The sequence below is a fragment of the Ziziphus jujuba genome, chromosome 2 (assembly GCF_031755915.1).
Source record: "Ziziphus jujuba cultivar Dongzao chromosome 2, ASM3175591v1".
In the NCBI taxonomy this organism is placed as follows: Eukaryota; Viridiplantae; Streptophyta; class Magnoliopsida; order Rosales; family Rhamnaceae; genus Ziziphus; species Ziziphus jujuba.
In genome coordinates, this window is record NC_083380.1 from 4,235,370 (window position 1) to 4,255,552 (window position 20,183).

The window sequence follows — 20,183 nt, forward strand, 5'->3', positions numbered from 1 at the left end:
AAGACTAATATCTTGCACAACGAATTTGTAAGTTAAAAGTTAACATTCTTGAAAATGGAATAATACACACGTTAAATCTTAGCAAATTAATAATTAAAAAAAGTTATTATGCATGTTAAAATTTTTACCACACGTGGCGAGGCTCACTGTATTAGTCTTCTTATCTGTCACACGTGACACAAGGAACCGCTAGGATGCTTCCCATGGCTTGTAAATGCTATTGCCATAGATTAAAAATCGATCTGACACAGTAAAGCTGAATGCTCTGATCTATATATATATATATATATATATGTACAGGGCATGTCGTCGAAACACTTCTTCTTTGTCGTTTGCAAAACAAAGAACTTTCCCCTCGTTTATCAATTCCTTATTCTCTGCTTAAGTAGGGTATACCAAAAAACCCTATGGCTGCAGTGGTAGGAGAAGCTTTACTCTCTGCTTTCGTTGAGGTGTTGTTTGACAGGATGACTTCCAAGGATGTCCTTAACCTCATCTGGAGAAAGAAACTCAACAACGGACTGCTCGAGAAGTTGAAGATTAAGTTGCTGTCAGCTGAGTCGGTGCTGAATGATGCCGAGGAGAAGCAAATAAAAAACCAAGCTGTGAGGAAGTGGCTTGCTATGCTCAAGGAAGTAATCGATGATGCAGATGACTTGGTGGATGAGATCAATGTTGAAGCTTTGCGATACGAGATTGAAGGTGGATCTGGAAGCACCTCACATCGGGTACTCAATTTCATCACAACTCCATTTACTGCATTTAACAAACAGGAAGTAGAGTCGAAGATAGAGGAAATCCTTGATAGATTGGAATTCATATTGCAAGAAAAGGATTTAATTGGCCTCAAAGAAGGTGTGCTAAAAACACCTTCACAAACAACACCTTCAACTTCTTTAGTAGAAGAATCTGCTGTGTATGGAAGGGATGGTGACAAAAAGGTCATCCTTGATTTGTTGCTATCAGATGAAGTTGATGGGAATAAGATCACTGTGATTCCCATAGTGGGTATGGGCGGTATTGGCAAGACCACCCTTGCTCAGCGCATTTACAATGATGATAATGTAAAGAAACATTTTGAGAAGAAAGCATGGGTAAGTGTCTCAGGTGATTTTGATGTTTTTAGAATCACAAAAGTAATTTTTGAGTCGGTCACATCTACAAACTGTGGTATAACTGACTGGAATCTACTTCAAGAGAAGTTAAAGAAAGAGTTGGCAGGAAAGAAATTTTTCTTTGTTTTAGATGATGTTTGGAATGGGGATTATATGGAGTGGGATAAATTGAAAAGTCCTTTTGAAGTTGGAGCATGTGGGAGCAAAATTATTGTGACTACACGCAGTGAAAAAATTGCAAATATGATGGGAGATGTTCCGAGTTATAGGCTACAGATGATGTCAGAAGATGATGGTTGGTCGTTATTCGTTAAACATGCCTTTGGTAATAGAGAGCTAGGTGCACGTCCTGATTTGGAAGAGATTGGTAGACTTATTGTTAGAAAGTGTGCAGGTATACCATTAGCAGTAAGAGCACTTGGTGGTTTCTTGCGTTCTGAACAAAATCCACAAGAATGGAAAAAGATTCTAAACAATGACGTATGGGATTCATCTGGGAAAGAACATATTCTTCCAGCCCTTTGGTTGAGCTATTATTATTTACCTCCGCATCTTAAAAGATGTTTTGCCTACTGCTCAATATTTCCAAAGGGTTACGTATTGAACAAACAAAAACTAATTTTATTATGGATGGGAGAGAATCTTTTGGAGACCCATAAAAGTAAGACCGCAGAAGAAGTTGGAGAGGAGTACTTCAACGATTTGTTATCAAGATCATTGTTCCAGTTCGACTACCATCTCGAGGAGCATTGTAATGTTACAATGCATGACCTTGTATATGACTTGGCTAAGTGTGTGTCAGGTGAATCTTATTTTAGCTTAGATGACAATGTATCAGAAGTTGCAAGCAAGCAGAGTACTCGTCATTTGTCATATTTGCAATGCAAATCCAACTATATCAAGAATTTAGAGGATTTTTGCAATACAAAGACGTTGCGCACTCTGCTGCTCAGGAATATGCTGACTTGGCCATTTGTAGACAAGAACTTGACGCATCTTCTTGAACAGTTGCCGTCAATGCGATACTTGAGGGTGCTCGATGTAGATGGAGGTTTCTTAAGGGAGGAAAGTCCTCTCATGACAAAGGCGCTCAACTCAACTGCCAATTTGAAGCTGTTACGATATCTGAAGTTCGATGGTGCTGGAATTAAAGAAATACCTGATTCAATTTGTACTTTGTACAATTTACAGACATTAATACTAAGAGAAGATGGCATTACTAGGTTGCCAGATTCAATTGGAAATTTGAAACATCTATGGTATTTGGACTTAAGTCGGTCTCCGATTGAAAAGATACCAGATTCAATTGGCAATTTGGAACATTTAAGGCATTTGGACTTAAGTTGGTCTCGGATTGAAAAGATACCCGATACAATATGTAATTTGCACGAGTTGCAAACATTGAAGTTGTACAGTTGTTATAAACTTAAACGTTTGCCAAATGGCATCACAACGCTAATCAACTTGCACCATCTTGGTATTTCCTACGATAAAGATCTCTTCCGCTGTATGTTTCGCAGGACAGGATTGATAGAGATGCCACCCCAAATGTGCAAGTTGAAAAATCTGCAAATATTACCAGTGTTTGTCGTAGGAAAAGACAGCGGAGCCAATATTAAAGAGCTGGGTGAGCTTCGACATCTGCAGGGACGTGATTTTCTTATCAAAGGACTTGAGAATGTAATAAATGAGGAAGATGCTTCGGGGGCCAAATTGAAGGATAAGAAGAGTATTACTCAACTGGATTTGGTGTGGACGGGTGATAGTGAAGATTCACAGCTAGCACGAGAGGTTTTGGACAGACTCCAACCGCATACAAATCTGGAAGTATTATATATTCGCAAATATGGAGGTACAAGCTTCCCACGTTGGGTTGGACACCATTCATTTTCTTGTATAAGATCTGTAACGCTGTTAGATTGTAAAAACTGTTGTTGGTTGCCTGCAATGGGACAGCTACCTTCCTTGGAATCCCTCGTCATTGATAAATTTACTATGTTGGAGAAGATAGGCAATGAATTTTACAGTGATAGTGATGGTTCTTCTTCTTCTGCGATTACTAAACCATTCAGGTCGTTAAAATGCTTGGTATTTTCAGATATGGCAGAGTGGAGGGAGTGGTCAGTGGTGGAAGTTGAAGGTAACAGAGAAGGAGGTCGTGGAGTTTTCTCAAACCTTAAGACACTTCAGTTGTGTAACTGTCCGAAGCTAAAAAGGGAGTGCTTACCTGATTATCTTCCATCTTTGGAAACTCTTTCGATACGGAAAAGTCACCACCTGGCGGCCTCACTCTCAGGGCATCAATACCCATCGCTCCGTGTATTGACAATATGTAAGTGTCGAAAAATGAAGACATTCCCAGAAGGGAGGTTGCCCTCCGATATACAGTCAATTGAAATTCTGGAATGCAATGAACTGGCGTCACTTTCGGAAGAGGGATGGCCTTCCAATTTAAAATCACTTAAAATTGACCGTTGTTCGAAGCTCTTCGTACGGAGCAACATCACTCAGTGGAATCTAGGAATGCTCACCTCTCTTACATCCTTACATATCACACACGTAGATGAAGAAGTGGATACATTTCCGGAAAAGGAAGGCCAGCTTCCCACCTCTCTCACTTCTCTTCACCTATTTAATATTCCATTCCTTAAGTCCCTACATGGAAAGGCCTTCCAACAACTCACTTCCCTTCGAAACTTGTCGATTGAATGGTGCAACCATCTCCAGTACTTGCCAGAAGAAGGACTGCCCGCATCTATTTCTGAGTTGAGGATCATATATTGTCCAGTCCTAATGCCACGGTGCGAGAGAGAAACAGGGGAGGATTGGCCCAAAATCCATCACATCCCAAACATAAGCATACTTTGATTAGCCATATGGTTACAATCATGTCCTATATATGTCCACACATTTCAGGTATTTCTTTTCTACCATCGCTGATGTAATACTTTTACTTATTTATTTCTAATCCTTAGTTTTTCTTTTCTCTAATCAAATCCTGGTTTTTGTATATATTTTGCAATAGTCATCACTTATTTCGTGCAATTGGCCAAAACCTGGAGCTATTTCCACAATGGGATAAGGGATTTCGTTCTAAGTTTCTATGTTCTAAATTTTCTTCCTTCCTGCTATCACCTGCAATGCTTGCCATAAGAAGAGGGTCTTCCCACTTCTCTTTCTTTTTTTCTTTCTTTTTATTTTTAACTACAACTCACATGATCAAAACATGCTTCTGATATAAAGGTCTTCTACTTGGATTTTCCAATTCAAACTATTTTCTATTTGTAGCTTTTATTTTTCAACCTGTCATATAATATACATGTTCTCGCTTCTATTTTGCTTTAACATACATGTAGTTATACCTAATTTAATGTTCAATACTCATCTTAAATGAAGTCCATTTCCTGTAATATATCCCCTCCTATCTGCCCCTAACGTCCTGGATAGAAGAAATAGAAAATGTGGTGAATTTCTTATTCTGATCTTGGTATTTGAGCAATCTTTTCTTAACTAACTCGCGATAAGGTCTTATTTCTAACTTCTCTCATTTGCAGCTATAATTTTGGAAGCAAACTGTTGTCATTCACAGAAGCTGATTCAAAAACCTTACTCTTTGTGGTTTTGAAACACAGTTCTAGCTCTTCTTCACCATTTCTGTCTTCAGGTAATTAAATACCTGCTACCACACGCTTTGATTGTTTCAACGTGATTTTGGGAACTGGGATTTGAGTCATTATCCAAGAAACTATGAAAATAATTTTTTCTGTAATTCCAGCACATGGTTGCTGGTGTTCTTGTGCTCCCTACTTTTCATTGCTATTCAACATGTGGCTCTTGTCTTTTGTAGTTAGCATCCCCTGCATAACTGGTTGTATTTTAGAAGTTTGAGTTCCCAAAGATGGTTTTTTTATTTTTATTTTTTTATTATTATTATTATTATTTTTATTTTTTTATTTTTTAAGTTCATGAAGGTAATAAAAACTCAATATTACACTTCAATGAAACGATATTTATGTATTTTATACCAGCTTCAACCCAAGAGAGGGGATTTTTCTGTAGGAAATTACAGGATATTTTAATGCATATGACACAGCAGGGGTACTGCCAAGTGTCACACAGCATTGTAAGATCTGCTTCTTTTTAAGTTGCACCAATCTACCTATTTTGTATTACGCTTATGTTGCAACTAGCATCTCCTTATGAAATTAATAGGTTACTTCAATGAATCTTGACAGGGCTATAATTTCCTGACGAGTCCTCTTTTGGACTGAACTGTTTGGTCATCTACCTGTATCATTATGGCTGATATCAACAACTGGTGGAACCTTGACTTACAGGTGTTGCACTTTCTTGATTATTAAATTTTGATTATTGGAGTATCTGCAGCATACCAACAAAAAAAGCTAATCTCATTGAATAACTAATCGTATTCAATTATATAATAAAACTTTCATGATGGCTTTTGTCACTCTTTTGTATAAGTTTTTTCTTGCATTCCTTGTAGCAGAAGATATTGTAATTCAGTTCTAGCTGTGAACTTGCATTTTCCTTTCCATGCTTGAAAGTATTCCAGCACCTTGATAGCAAAAGTCTCACCTCTGAGTCTTTATTAAAATTATCTTCCACGAAAGAGTTTAAAATGTGTCTATTTGTTCGAAAAGCAAAATAACAAGTAGCTAAAATCATCAAACACAACCACTGCCTTCAGGGATGAGAGAGGACATGTTTAGAGTGTAAAGCCACACATAGCATTACTAAACTTTGTATCCAGTGTGTACCATTTGTGACTTAATCAGAAGTTTCAGAACACATAACTGATGTCTTTGCAGTCCACTAAGAAACTGACACTATCCATGTTACTGTGTTCTCTTTGGTCGGACCTTCCAACATAATCTGTATCATTCCAGTGGCGTATTTAATTGCTGCTCTAAAAGAAGCTACTTCCTTTTCACTCAAGTTTTAGGTAGAATTTTAGAATTTAAATAAGGTTAAAATATCTTTGTTAATATAACACCTAAAGCAGAATGAGAATCCACCCGTGGCAAAACATTTAGGATACTTCTTGACTAATTGAGGTGGACACACAATGGAGTTTATGAACAGAGTTTCAGAAGTTGAGTTTCCGTTTTCAAGGTTAGTCTGTTATATTTTAATTAACCATAGGTTTTATTTTTTTGGGATAAAACTAATCATAATCTTGATTCTTGAATTTATGTAACATAACCTTTCTTGAAATCACTGTCCTTGTTATTTGGTCTTTTTTGACTAGATTTTTCAAAAGACCAGGTTTTCATTCATAAACCTTTTAGAATCTGGCTTAGCCATTTCTCTTGCCTGATCATCTTCCATTTTTTGAAAAATCTTGAGATCACAGGTTGTCAGTGGCTGGTGGCCTCATTTACAAGTAGTCGATATGTGGAAAATGCATTTCCATCTATTAGGAATTTGAAGATAACAGATTGCGGAAAAATGAGTCCATTGGTGAAGTTGGGTTTGCCTGTAATTTGGATTCACTTGAAATAACCTAGTGCAAAATGCTCTCCGCAAACTGTTTCGACTGGGGTCTACAAACGCTCAGTTTTGCTCATATACATATGCATATGTTAATGTGAAGATTTGTTGGATTCATTTTCAGAGGAAGGTCCACTTCCCCACTTCCTGGTTGAACTCTGCCTATACTGTCTTCCAAATCTTAAATCCTTCAGCAGAAAGGGCTTTTGACATCTTGCCTCCTTCCCTCATGGAGTTATATCTATTTCTTACCATGATGAGTTGCTGTGTTTCTTACTTGAAAATCTATGGATGTCTTTGCTAAACCAATGGTGGCCGGGAGGAAAGGGTTAGTATTGGCCGAAGGTCTTTCCCTTATGTTAGATGGATGGTGAACTGAGATGAAGTCATTGAGCAGATTTGTCCCTGCTTTCCATGCAATCTAGTTTTTTGTTTGTTACTTGCGTTTTCAAAAGTGACTGACTGACATTTTCTGGAAAAAAGTCATTGACTAGGAGACTTTTTACAGTAGATATCAATTATACAAGTTGTTGTTTCACCAGCCTCTCAGGAAATGCTTATAATTTCAGATTACTTATTTCCCTCAATGGGCCAAAACCTGGAGCTATTTCAACAAGTGGGATAAGGGATTTTCTTTTGAGTTTCTACATTTCAAAACATCGTTCTTCCCACTATCACCTGCGATGCTTTGCCAAAAGAAGAAGGTCTTCTCACTTCTCTTTCTTTTGTTTCCACTATAACTCACATGATCAAAACATGCATGTTTACCCTGCTTCTGCTATAAATTATTCCTTTAGTAAGAAAGATCTTCAACTTGGATTTTCGGTTCAAACTATTTTCTATCTGAGGCTTTTGTTTTTCAAACTGTTATATAAGATACATGTTCTTGCTTCTATTTTGCTTTAACATACATGCAGTTATGCTTCACGGAATGTTCAATACTGATTTCAAATGCCAGTCCATTTTCCATAATACATCCTTCCTTATCTGCCCCTAATAGAGAAAAAGAAAATGCAGTGAATTTCTTATTCTGATCACGTCTGTTGTGCACTCTTTTCTTCCCTATTTTAATTAACTTGCGATAAGGTCTTATTTCTAACTTCTCACAAATGCAATTGTAATTTTGGAAGCAAACTGTTGTCATTGGCAGTAGCTGATTCAATAACCTTACTTTTTTCAGTTTTGAAATACAATTCTAGCTCTTCTTCACCAATTCAGTGTTCAGGTAATTGAATACCTGCTACCACAGACTCTTTGATTGTTTCAAAGTGATTTTGGGAACTGGGATTTGAGTCCATATCCAATAAACTATGAAACTTCATTTTTTTTCTGTAATCCCAGCACATGACTGTGGGTTTTCTTGTCCGCCGTACTTTTTCATTGCTATTCAACATGTGGCTCGTCTTTTGCAGTTAGCATCCCCTGCATAACTGATTGTATTTCAGATGTTTGAGTTCCCAAAAATGGACTTTTAAAGATTATACGGGGAACAGAAACTCCATATTACACATTAATGAAACGATATTATCCATTTTATACAAGCTTTAACCCAAGAAAGGGGATTTTTCTGCAGGAAAACTACTGGATGTTTAAAGCATATGACAGCAGGGGTACTGCCAATTGTAACATAACTGATACTATTTTTAAGATCTGCTTTTCTGCGTGTTGCACCCATCTACATATGTTGCATCAAGCATCCTTCCTTTGAAATTAATACGTTACTTGATGCTTGTTAGAGTTTAGTCTTCTGTGTGATAGTCCTGGATAAGAGTTAAAAATGCGACTATTGGTTTGAAAAGCAATATAACAAGTTGCTAAAATCAACCAACACAACCACAGCCTTCAGGGACAAGAGAGGACATGTTAAGAGTGTAAAACCACATATGACGTTACTAACTTTTAGCCAATATATTCCATTTGTGACCTAATCAGAAGACAAAACTACTGACTTTGGAAATTCACTATGAAACTAAGACTTAGACAACCTTGCGTCTTCTCTGGTTAGAGACCTTTCTACATAATCTGGACCATTCTGATGGCCTATTTAATGGCTGCACCAAAAGAAGTTACTTCCTTCTTACTCAAGTTTTATGTAGTATAAAAAGAAGGTTAAAATCACTGAGTTAGCATAACAGCTAAGGCAGAATCCACCACAGCAACACATTTAGGATGCATCTTAACTAATTGAGGTGGACAAACAATGGAGGTTGTATGCTCATTACTACTTTTCACAAAATATAATAGAAAGAAGTTTATGAAAAGAGTTTCAGAATTTGAGTATCCAATTTCAATTCATTGTCTCTTTTATTTGAATTTTCCTTACAGTTTTATTTCTTGGGATGAATATCTCTCTTAATCTTGCATTTGTGTTGCATTATATCTTCTTTTAAAGATTCTCCTTATCTAGGCATTTTCTAGATTTCCCAGACAGATTTTCATTCATAAGCCTTTTAGAATCCAGCTTAGCACTTGTCTTGCCTGATTATCTTCCAATTTTTGAAAAATCTTATCACAGGATATCAACAGTTGGTGGCCTTATTTACAAGATGTCTGCATTTTCATCTCTTAGGAATTCGAAGACAACAGGTTTCCCAAGAAGTTTAGTCCAATGGGGAAATTGGATTTTCCTGTCATTTGTGTTCACTTGAAATTACCAGCTGCAAATCGCTTTTTGCAAACTGCTTTCACTGGGGTCTCCAAACAATAAATTTTGCTCATATACTATGCAAATGTAAACGTAAAGATGTTTTGGATTTGTTCTTAGAGGATGGTCTGCTTCGAGCTTATGTGGTTGAACTCTTGCTATACCATTTTCGAAACCTTAATCCTTAGGCAGAAAGGTTTTCAACATCTTAAGAGTTGTCCATTTCTTACTGTGATAAGTTGCAGTGCTTGCCAGAAGAAGGGATGCCCACTTGTATTTCTTATTTGAAAATCTATGGATGTCCTTTGCCAAACCAATGGTGGCAATGCAGCGAGAAAAGGGGTAGTATTTGCCCAAGGTTTTTCCCTTATTTTAAGATTGTTGATGAGGTGATATGAAGTGCATTGAGCAGATTTGTCTATTCCTACTAGCCATAAGATCACATTTTCAGTTTGTGATTTCTGTTTCCAAAAGTGACTGGATCAAAATTTTTTTTCTATTTATTTATTTTTTTTACTGTAAGTATTACTTGTACAAGTTGTTGTTTCACTTGCCTCTCAGGAAATGCTTTTATTTATTTATTTTTTTAATTTATATTGATTCACAAGTCACTAGTCATTCTCAAAATCATTGTACTTTCTCCATTCTGCTATTGTGTTTTGAGTACTTTCGCATATTTTTTTATTTTTTTGTTTTATTATCATTTTGTCTTAGTAAAATATTTTTCGTGAGTTTTAAGGAATATTAACATCAACATCTATATCTTTCCAGGTTGTGCCTTGTGTCTTCTGGCTAGACAACGTCTCATGAGTCATGAAATTCATTTATTTGGACTTTGTCTGAAACTCAGCTTCTTACTTTTAACTCATTGGCTTGCTTCTTACCTTCTTCAGAGTCAGTTCATATGCAGGGGAAGTTCTACTCTTTTTTTTTTTTTTTTTTTTTTTTTTTTTTTTGGGTGAATATGCAGGGGAAGTTATTGTTTACATTCAAAAACTGTGTTTCCTCTGTACAACCATGTTTCAGTGTTTCCGAACAGTTGCATTAACCTGATTATTTTCCACTTTACATAAATTGTTCTGGACGTAGATATGGACGTGAAAGTTAAGAAAAGTTATGTCTCCTGTATATGGTGTATAATTTTTATTTATTTTCCCAAAGTAAAATCTATAAAACTAGCGATATATATATATATATATATATTTAATCTCTTTCCCTTTCTTTCATAAATAATAAACTTAAAAATATAAAATAAAATCTCTTTGCAAACTTTTATATATCATGAGTTTTTCTCTTATTATTTGCTGACTATTACAGATCACAACATATTTGAAAATCAAACTTAACAATCAGTGATAAACATCATACCCTTAAAGATTTGCATTGGTAAAGGTATACTATCAATTCAACTTGAACAAGATCCGTTAAGATATTTGTTGCATAACTTTGGTTGGTATGCATGACCTTTTAGATATTATATTTCATAGTAAGTATTTAGTAGAAAGTAAATGTCAGGACCCGTCCAGAATTCCTTCTCTGGAACCCTAGATAAGCCCTGATCCCAAGGAAATACCACCGAACCTTCCAACGGAAAATCTGGCCGCACCTCCCCTAAGGGTAGGACTAACAAAAAATTACCTGCACTGAAAACACACTTCTAAAAACATCCCCTTATTCCTCCCACAATACTACAAATTGATTCCACAAATTTCAGCACTTCAAATAATAACAGCAGCAACCCAGTGCATAAATAAAAACTACACGTCCAATACAGTATACAGAGCATTATACAGATAAATGTGGAATTTATACAATGACAGATACGGAAACAATACAAGATAGAGAGGAAAAAAAAGGAAAGAAATACTTCTTGAACCTTCGGCAACGAACTGAGACGTTGGGCTCACCCCGGACAATCAATGTCTCCAACCTGGACCTAGGGGAACGAAATTTAAGAGTGTGAGATGCTAATCATCTCAGTGAGTGACCCTATCTACTATACAATATAATATCACGATAATAGAGTAGATAAATAATAATTAATTGGAAATAATAATTTCTCTCAAAACCCTTACAATTCTCTCAGTTGGAAAAGTTCCCCTTTTAAAACCTTTTCACAAAACCCTTTATTCGTATTCCCCGAAAACCAAGACATCAAATAAATACCAGAAACAGTAATAATTATATTTTTAATTCCAATACAATTTCAAAATATTTATTTTTAAAATCACAATTCTGAAAATCACTTGATGCACCCACTATATACCAGTTACGCCAACAGTACCCAGCGTGATGTGATTCCGCCCAAGCCTGCTCCACCGATAACCCGCTGGGGTGCTGACTCGACACGGATGAAGACTAGGCCAATCACAAGAGCTCAAATTAAGAGATTTAAGGACAACCTGGAAGTATTTATACAGGGGGTAATCAATCTCAACAGAGCTTGTCCATACTTGAAGATACAAAGCCTATTCTAAGCATCCAAGTGGTGGAAACCGATACGGACCCGGGTGACGGTTTTGGTACATTTTTGGAGTCCGAGAGCATGAAATGGTTCCAATGCTTTATGGGTTCAATACATATGCCTAATAGGTCATGGAATCAAGTTAAAGCATCCTCAAATGCAATAAAAAAGGGCTTGTACGGACAGCTTCAACAATTTGGCCGAATTTGCTGTATTGCTTGCTGGCTTTACTGTATTTTACTGTATTAGCCTTTTCTTATTTTTCCAAGCATGGTCAACGTGTGGGCCTTCATATTCAGTTTATTTGGCATCCTAAAAAGCATCTAGAAGCTGATTTGGAGCTCAATTTGGTCAAAAATTGGTCAAAGTCAATTCAGTCAAAAAGCTAGTATTATAGTTTCCTAATTTGATTCTACTTTTTGTTTTAGGAAATTACCATTACTTTTTAGTTTTTATTTATTTATTTTCGGGAAAAATAAGTTTAGGAAAGTTATTATTTTATTATTTTCATTGTAAATTAATTAATTTCTAATTCAAAATAAAGGAATTAATTAATCCAAATTAGATTAGGAAAGGAGTGAGAATTTCGGCCACCATAGAACTCTTTATTGTGTGGCCTGTTTTACCTAGGGTTTTTAGGGTTTACTTTGTTTCTTTCAAAGCCTATTTAAAGGCTTATTTTTTAATATGAATAAAACTTTGATTTGATTAAGAAAATACTTGTGAGATTAATTATCTCTTTGTTCTTTGAGAACACTTAAAACACCATTAGAGAATTGGTTGTTTTGCTTGACTTATCAATAGGTTTTTCATCCCCTATTGTGGCGTCTACATTATACCAAGGTTTCTAACCACAGGTTGGTTAGGGGTTGAGGTCCATTCCATTAGAACTTGAACTTAATTAAGATCCGGGCTAATATAATACGGGTTTAGGAGCAGGTCGTCCTAGGTTCGTATCACAGCGTCCCAAGGTACCGCCAGACAGGAGGTTATAGAAAGAAACCGGCATACGGTCACGTGGCGTCCCACTGCGCCGCTGCTAACCTGGTGTCCCGGCCATGGAGGGGTGGCCTACCCTCATCCGATGGCAACCACAGGACAATCTCATAATATCACCTGCGCGCTACTCACACCCACCTGCGCGCTAATCATATCCGTGTGCACAATATCCATATCACATATAAACAGAACACCAGTACGTGCACGGTGCATCTAAAAATCATAAAATCCAAAAATTTAATTTATATAACAAAACTCACATTTTGCATAAACATAGCAGGTATATTCCATCCGCTTGAACTCGAAAATTCTCCACAATTTATTTATAATCAACACCATAAGTTTCATGATTTTCAAATCCACCAACTCCCAAATCCACCAATTCAAATACTCACATTTTCCCAATAGTATAAATAATTTCTCCAAATAGAATAATTAAATCACACAATATTCCATGGGCATATTTTATAAAAATTGGAGTCACCAACATAAACAAATATTTTCCTTGAAATATTTGAAAATTAAATCATGCCTGATTTAATGTTAAAACCACAAGAATTTCAAAATTCTCAAGACCATAAAATAATTTTCACATGGCATAAATTTATAAAATGCACATTTTCTTTGATCCAATAAATTCACCAATAATTCCACAATAAATCAAATAAATATTTGGCACATAGAATTTAAATTCCAAATATTCAAATCACACATAATATTCACCAATTAAATTCCCAAAATTAAATTGAAGGTGGGTCACTCACCTGGAGCACGCAATTAAACCATGATCCACCATGGGATCAATTCCATGACTCACTGGTGCTCCTAGAACACAATTCACACACAGTCAAATAAATTAATATTTTAATCGGGTAATAATACCCGGTACCCGGGGGGTCAAACACAAACGTTATTCAAAATAGTCGAATAATATACCGAATCGAAGCTTGAGCGACGAGGATTACAAATCCGGTCTCCATCGACCCCAATTCCGCTGGAGGTGGCCGGAAAGCTTCGGCCGGATTTAAACTTGAGGGATCTCTCAAACGATGGGGATTTTGGGCAATCTAACCCCGGAAATGGACTCAGAGTGGTCGAAAATGGTGGAATAGGGGTATGGGTCGGGCTGGGTTGGTCGGAAACGGCGAGAATCGCCGGAAAAACATAACCGGCCGCCGCTGACTTCACCGGCCCGATCTGGGCGCGTCCGGCCATGACTGGCCGGGAAATTTGGTGGTTGAGGTCGCGAGGAGGTGGGCTACACCGATGGCCGGCGCTTGTGGCATTCCGGCGACTGAAATCCAGCCAAGAGGTCGGTCAAACAGGGAGAGGGAGAGAGTCAAAGGAGAGAGAGAGAGAGAGAAAAACAATTTCTGCGTTTTGTCTCTGTCAGGCTCGGGGAAGAAGAAGGGAATGAAGGGAAAAGAAAGAGAAAGTGTTTTCCCACGTGGGGAAAAGAAAAGAAAAAGAAAAAGAAAAGAAAAAGAAAAAGGAAAATAAATAAAAAATTAAATAATAATATTATTATTTAAAATAATAATAAAAATAATTTGATATTACACATGGTTGACATGTGGCTTCTCAACATGGTGACACATGGTCACCTTCATTAAGTCACACGTGGCACATCGTTACGCGTTTAAAAATAATATTAAAATAATACAGTATTTGAAAAACTCTACAGGTCCATAACTTTCAAACCACATGTCCAAATCGGACGTGCCACTAGTCTACGGACTCGTATCGATGAACACTTCACAACCATGCATGAGTCAACGCTCAACTTTGCATGAATAAAAAGTCAACTCCGGCACCCCTTGGACAGTTTGGACCTCAACTTGTTTTGCTCATAACTTTCAAACCGTAGCTCCGTTTTCAACGTGCTACTAGTCTACGAACTCGTGCCAACGTGTACTTCGTAACGGTATCTCAGTCAACCTAGAATTCCAATCGGGTCAAAAAGTCAACTTTTGACCCCTTCGGTCAACGGTCAATAGTCAACCGCGGTCAACGTGCAAAAATTCTGACATGGTTCGGGACGGGGTGTTACAGTAAACATAAAAAATAGTATAAATTTATTGATCTTTGAGATCTAAAATGGGAATTATGTTGTTTCTGTATCATATCTTACTTAGACTTTTCATCCTTATAAAATTAAGTTAAATATGTAGTTGTTCTTTTAATATATGGGAAGTTTCCAGTAACATTCATGGAAATGGACTAATGCATGTAAAAGTTTCCCATCCGAATGGTCTAAGGATTTAAAGGATTGGAATAGAGAAATGCATATTAAATGTACTTATAATGGCATCCAATTAAGGGTGTGAGACTCACTTTTACTTGTCCTTCTCTGGTTCGACACCTAACATTCATGGAACTAAGCAGAATTATTAACACAAACAAACAAAAGAAATCAACCAGGGAGCTTCCCACTTATTCTTATTGGTATTGCCAAAGACTTAAAGCCCATCAAACACAATAAAGCCGAATGCTCTCAGCCATATTTATGTATATATACCCAACATATATATCATCAAAACTCCTCTTTCACTCATCAAACTCTTCTTATTTGCTACAAAGAAAGTTTTTTCATTTATTATTCCAATTCCTCAATTTTGTATACACCAAAAAACACTATGGCTGCAGAACTAGTAGGAGGAGCTTTTCTCTCTGCTTCTCTTTAGGTTTTGTTTGAAAAGATGGCTTCTGGGGATGTCCATGAATTCATCTGGAGAAAGAAGCTCGAAGATTGTTTGCCCAAGAAGTTGAAGATTAAGCTGCTATAAGCTAACTCAGTGTTGAATGATGCTGAGGAGAAGCAAATAAAAAACAAAGCTGTTAGGGCATGGCTTGCTGTCGCTGAGCTCAAGGAATCAATATATGATGCAGAGGACTTGGTGGATGAGATCGAAGCTTTGCGATGGAAGATCGATGGTGCATCTGGAAGTAGCTCACATCAGGTAACTTCATCTCAACTTCCTTCACTGCATTTAACTAACATGATATAGAGTTGAAGATGGAGGAAATCCTTGATAGATTGGAATTCATTTTGCAATAAAAGGATTTCCTTGGCTTCAAAGTAGGTTTTCAAAAACACCTACATGAAGAACACCTTGCAACTTCTTTACTAGAAGCATCTGGTGTGTATGGCAGGGATGATGACAAAGAAGCCATCCAAATGAAATCATTTTAAAATGGTAGGCTTTTCGACATTTTTCCTGCCTTAGACATTTTAATATTTCAATATGCCAAGTGCTCCATTGCTTGCCTGAAGAAGGTCTTCCTGCTTCGCTTTCACATTTGGATTTTGGTTTCTGTCCTTTGCTAAGTCGAAATTGCCAAAGGAAAGATTGGATCAAGATTGCTCACACTCCTCATGTATCTACAGATCATCCATATTCAGATTTTCCAGGGATAGACATGTCATTTCTCTGTAAAAATGTTCAGGTATTATTATTCTACAATCTTTGATATAATGCCTTTAGTCTTTTTTATTTTCAAATGAAAGAAAAAATACATCACTCATTATAATCCTGCTTGCTATTAGAGATGGTTCAATTTGTTCTTGTGTTGTTTCTTTCTGGAATGGATTCTCTTATATTTTCCGACAGTTAAAATCTAATTTGATTCAGATGTTTGTATCTATACACCTACAAATTTTGCTTGAGTAAATTTGGAATTCATATGATTATCATGCTTTTCATATGATGTAGTTTATTTGTAGTAAAGGCCCTTAATTTACATTTTCCTGGTTAAATTAGTTTAAAAAATGAGACTTATTTTTGGAAGTGGTAAGTAACATACATGCTCTCATCATCATTTTAGGTAGATCAGTTTTGATAATCAAAAAACAACTAAGGCTCTTTTACCTTTTGCTTTATAAAAGTAGTTATACTTGATATAAATATTCAACACCCATTTAAATGCAGTTCATGTCCTCACTCTGGCACGGCCCTGTAGTTCTGGATAAATGCGAACAAATATGAAAGCAATTTGTTATTATGTATTATTTGAAATGATGGAGAGAAGAGAAGGAAAAAGGGTCTTTGCTTTAACTGCAAGAAAAAGATTCACCGTAGAACATCGATACAAGGCTAAGTTAGTCAGCCTAAAGTTATGTTGTTGATCTATTACAAACTCTTTTCCTTAATATTTCAACTACCTTGTAATGAGGTTTCATTTCCAAGTTCTCTCAGTTGCAATTTGCACAGCTGGAAGCAAAATTTAGTTATTCAGTATTGGAAAGCTTTATGGTTTGAGAATTGCTTTTAGCTCTTCTTTACCGTTTTAGTGTTCAGATATGTATTACCTACTTCCACAGACTCTTTGATTATCACAAACTGTTTTGGGGAGTTAATTGCTGTGGTTTGATCAACTTCCTACTTTTCACAGCCATTCGACTTTTAGCTCTGGTATATTGCAGTAAGCATCCCTGCATAATCAAATTTATTTTTCATATGTTCATATTTCCCAAGATGGTCTTTCTCAATTCATTCAGGTAAACCCAGAAATTACAAAATAATAATGAAAAGATGTATATTTTATACCATCTTCAATCAATTTTTCCGTTGGAATTTATAGGAACGTTGAAGCACATTACAACATTGTATTGCAAATCATAATTAAACTGTTGCCCTTTTTAAGGGATGGCTCTCGGTGTCCTTATAGAATCAGTAAGTGACGCAATCTTTGTTTGAGATTCAATTTTCCATGTAATAGCGGTTTTGTGGCCTCTCTTCCTTTTATGTAGATTTGTACATATTCTTTTTACTTTTTGGTAATAATTCATTTCATTCTTTGTTTTTACCATTGGTGGTTACGAGTAGGTGAATCTACTGTATCATGCTGCACTTGACCAAGTAAATTTCAGTTCAGGTTCAACCACATTTTTAGCTTGGTATTGATCTTCTTCAAGGTCAGTTAATGTGCAGGGGAAGCTCTTCTTTACTTTCAAAAATTTTCTTTCCTTGTAATAAAACATGATTTTGTATTCTTTGCTTGCTAAGCATATACATAAATGTAAATTATGCCATTACATATGTATGCCTAGAGGAAATCACTAGAACAAAAAGTTTTCTGTGACAATAAAATCAAACTCTGTCACAAAAGATATATATATATATATATATATATATTCGCTTAATGAACGAGCAGCAATATGTAGCATAAGCCTTGATGCTTGGATGGAAAGAAAAAGACAACAATTCCTTAGCCTTAATGAAGGTTTCTAAACAATTGCATTTTCTATTGTACATATACTATTTTGGAGATAGCTTTAATGCTTACTAAAAGAAAAACGGGTTTCATCTAAATCTAGTTGAATCCAAAACAAATGGTATATTTTTATTGACTTTACCAACCAAGGCTACAAATACTTTTTCAACATTAAAGTGTATAGAATAAGGACAAAGTAAGAAATCAATGAATTGAAAATAGATAAAATAAATCAATAAATAAAGAGACATAGATGGTGATGTTAAAGAAAAAAAGGAATATGAAAATTCCTTGCATTAGTAAAAACTGTATAAATAATATTGTTTTTCCAAGTTTCTTGTTTCAAATAATTAAAAAAAAGGGAAAAAAAAAAGAAAAAAAGAAAAAACAAGTATACCATATTTCTTAGTTCTTGATACTCACCAACTTTTAATTCATTTGTCATTTTAACAAATTTTTTTTTAAAAAAAAACTATGTCTATCTATTTTATTAAAAAATAAATCTATTTTCAAACTGCAGAAAAACATTTCTAATTAATTTATATTCTTTTTTGAAATAAATTCCTAATTATTTCATAAATGCATGTATTATTAGCATTTAAGAGAATCAAAGAAAATACATAAATGCAAGTGCAAAAAACGGTGACGTTTCAAAATTTTCCAAAATTTTAAAAATTGGACCGTTGAGAGCCTATGTTCGAGATGTTATAAATATACATTCCACTTCATTTCACATTCTCAGGAGTCCACTTCAGCGGTAGAGCATTCCAATTTATGACCACAAAAGCACGAGTTTAAGTTATACGGACACAAGGTAAACAGGTAGTTTGTATTTAGGTACTTTATTTTGAAAAAAAGACAAAAAAGAATGCTGGTTTTGAAAAAATTGGAGATGATGGCTGAGGAATTGGGCTCCACCCACCAAGGCGATGGCTGGTTTTTGTTCGAAACAGATCGAACCTATGCCCCTACTCGTAAGTTCGAACCCTAATCTTGTAATGAGGCAAATCAAAGAACCAGAAAGGGAGAAGCCGACCCACCCTAATCGCCAACGAGACCAAACCTGAGGGAAACCAAACCCTTGAAACCTTTCACACAGTGTGCAGAAGAGCAATCTTGCTGGGTCAATGGTCAGTAAAGATCAAAAGGCGAGACCTATATCTTTGAATATTCATGAATTCCACAGGAAATTGTGTAATATAAAAGTATTAGAATATGCATAATATATGAATATATGTGTGGAATAAAACACAAATAAAGTATGAAAAATAATAAATACAAATTCAACCTGAAAGTCCTTTAGCTTTGATCTGTGTATGAAAAGTAAATTGATCCGAGGCCTGTGTGGTACCACAGTGTCCTTAAGACAATTTCCGTCCTATCGGTGCAGATGTTTTCCCGACGGTTGTCTCCCAGGATATAACGGAATCGAAAAAAATCTCGGATTTAGCACCTCGAAGCTTTCTCTTCGAACCTTTTAGTATACTAGATCTTTTCCAGGAAAAAACAATATGCAAGAAAACACATTTTTCTTATTTTTTCTCAAAAAACATGAGGGAGAGTCAGAGGTATTTCAAAAATTAATTAAAAAATGAAAACCCTTTGTTTTCTTTTTCTTTTTCACTTTTTCCAAAACGTAAAAACAACTTAAAGCCCATTAACTCCCCACTAACCCCACTAACCCAAATCATTCAATAAAGAAAACATTTAAAAACGTTACAATCTTCCACATGAATGATTTGACTAGTAAGCAAGACTCTTATGGTAAAATTCTGCAGTTGGAACCTACATACGATAGGTAGATGTTATTCTTTGAACCTTCCCTTGTGAGACTACATTTTCTTAACTGACTAATGGTAAATGCGATATTTTTGAACCATTTTATCGTTTGTATAAATGACAACATAGTTCACACAGATTCCTTCCTGGTACACTTCAGTTCTCACTGTTGTGTTCATTTTGGCCTTAAACACCTACCTGGTTCTGCGAGAGTTTCTAAAGAATTGTTCCCTTAACAATTCTTCTTTGAAGCGGCCACTCTTCTCTCTCACATAGGTGATTCCTCTTCCAATGTAATTAGCATAATTATGCTTAGATTACTATAAACACATAATGGAATCATTAAAAGCATACTTTTATGCTTATCCTCTTTTGATCACTGTTTCATCTTGGGAATGAGCAGAGACTTAACCCCTCCAGTGATCCACACCAGTCTTTACAATTGCGTTGTCCCATT

General features: G+C 35.8%; 1 protein-coding gene across 21 annotated transcripts; it reads left to right on the forward strand.

Moving 5' to 3' along the window:
* The first annotated feature begins 228 nt into the window (after positions 1-228).
* LOC107427434 (putative disease resistance RPP13-like protein 1) lies at positions 229-10,393 on the forward strand. 21 transcript variants are annotated; one of them, XM_048473196.2, is made up of 8 exons: positions 229-4,031; positions 4,670-4,779; positions 5,144-5,238; positions 5,351-5,452; positions 6,490-7,330; positions 7,807-7,851; positions 8,200-8,236; positions 9,142-9,881. In XM_048473196.2, exon 1 carries the CDS (start codon positions 408-410, stop codon positions 3,981-3,983), a length of 3,576 nt encoding a protein of 1,191 aa, XP_048329153.1. In that variant the 5' UTR covers positions 229-407; the 3' UTR covers positions 3,984-4,031; positions 4,670-4,779; positions 5,144-5,238; positions 5,351-5,452; positions 6,490-7,330; positions 7,807-7,851; positions 8,200-8,236; positions 9,142-9,881. The 21 variants fall into 21 exon arrangements, with proteins under 21 accessions (XP_048329153.1, XP_048329145.1, XP_048329158.1 ...); XM_048473188.2 differs by lacking the exons at positions 7,807-7,851; positions 8,200-8,236 and adding an exon at positions 4,141-4,579; XM_048473201.2 differs by lacking the exons at positions 7,807-7,851; positions 8,200-8,236 and adding an exon at positions 4,141-4,579 and having other exon boundaries at positions 5,175-5,238.
* The last annotated feature ends 9,790 nt before the right edge of the window (positions 10,394-20,183 follow it).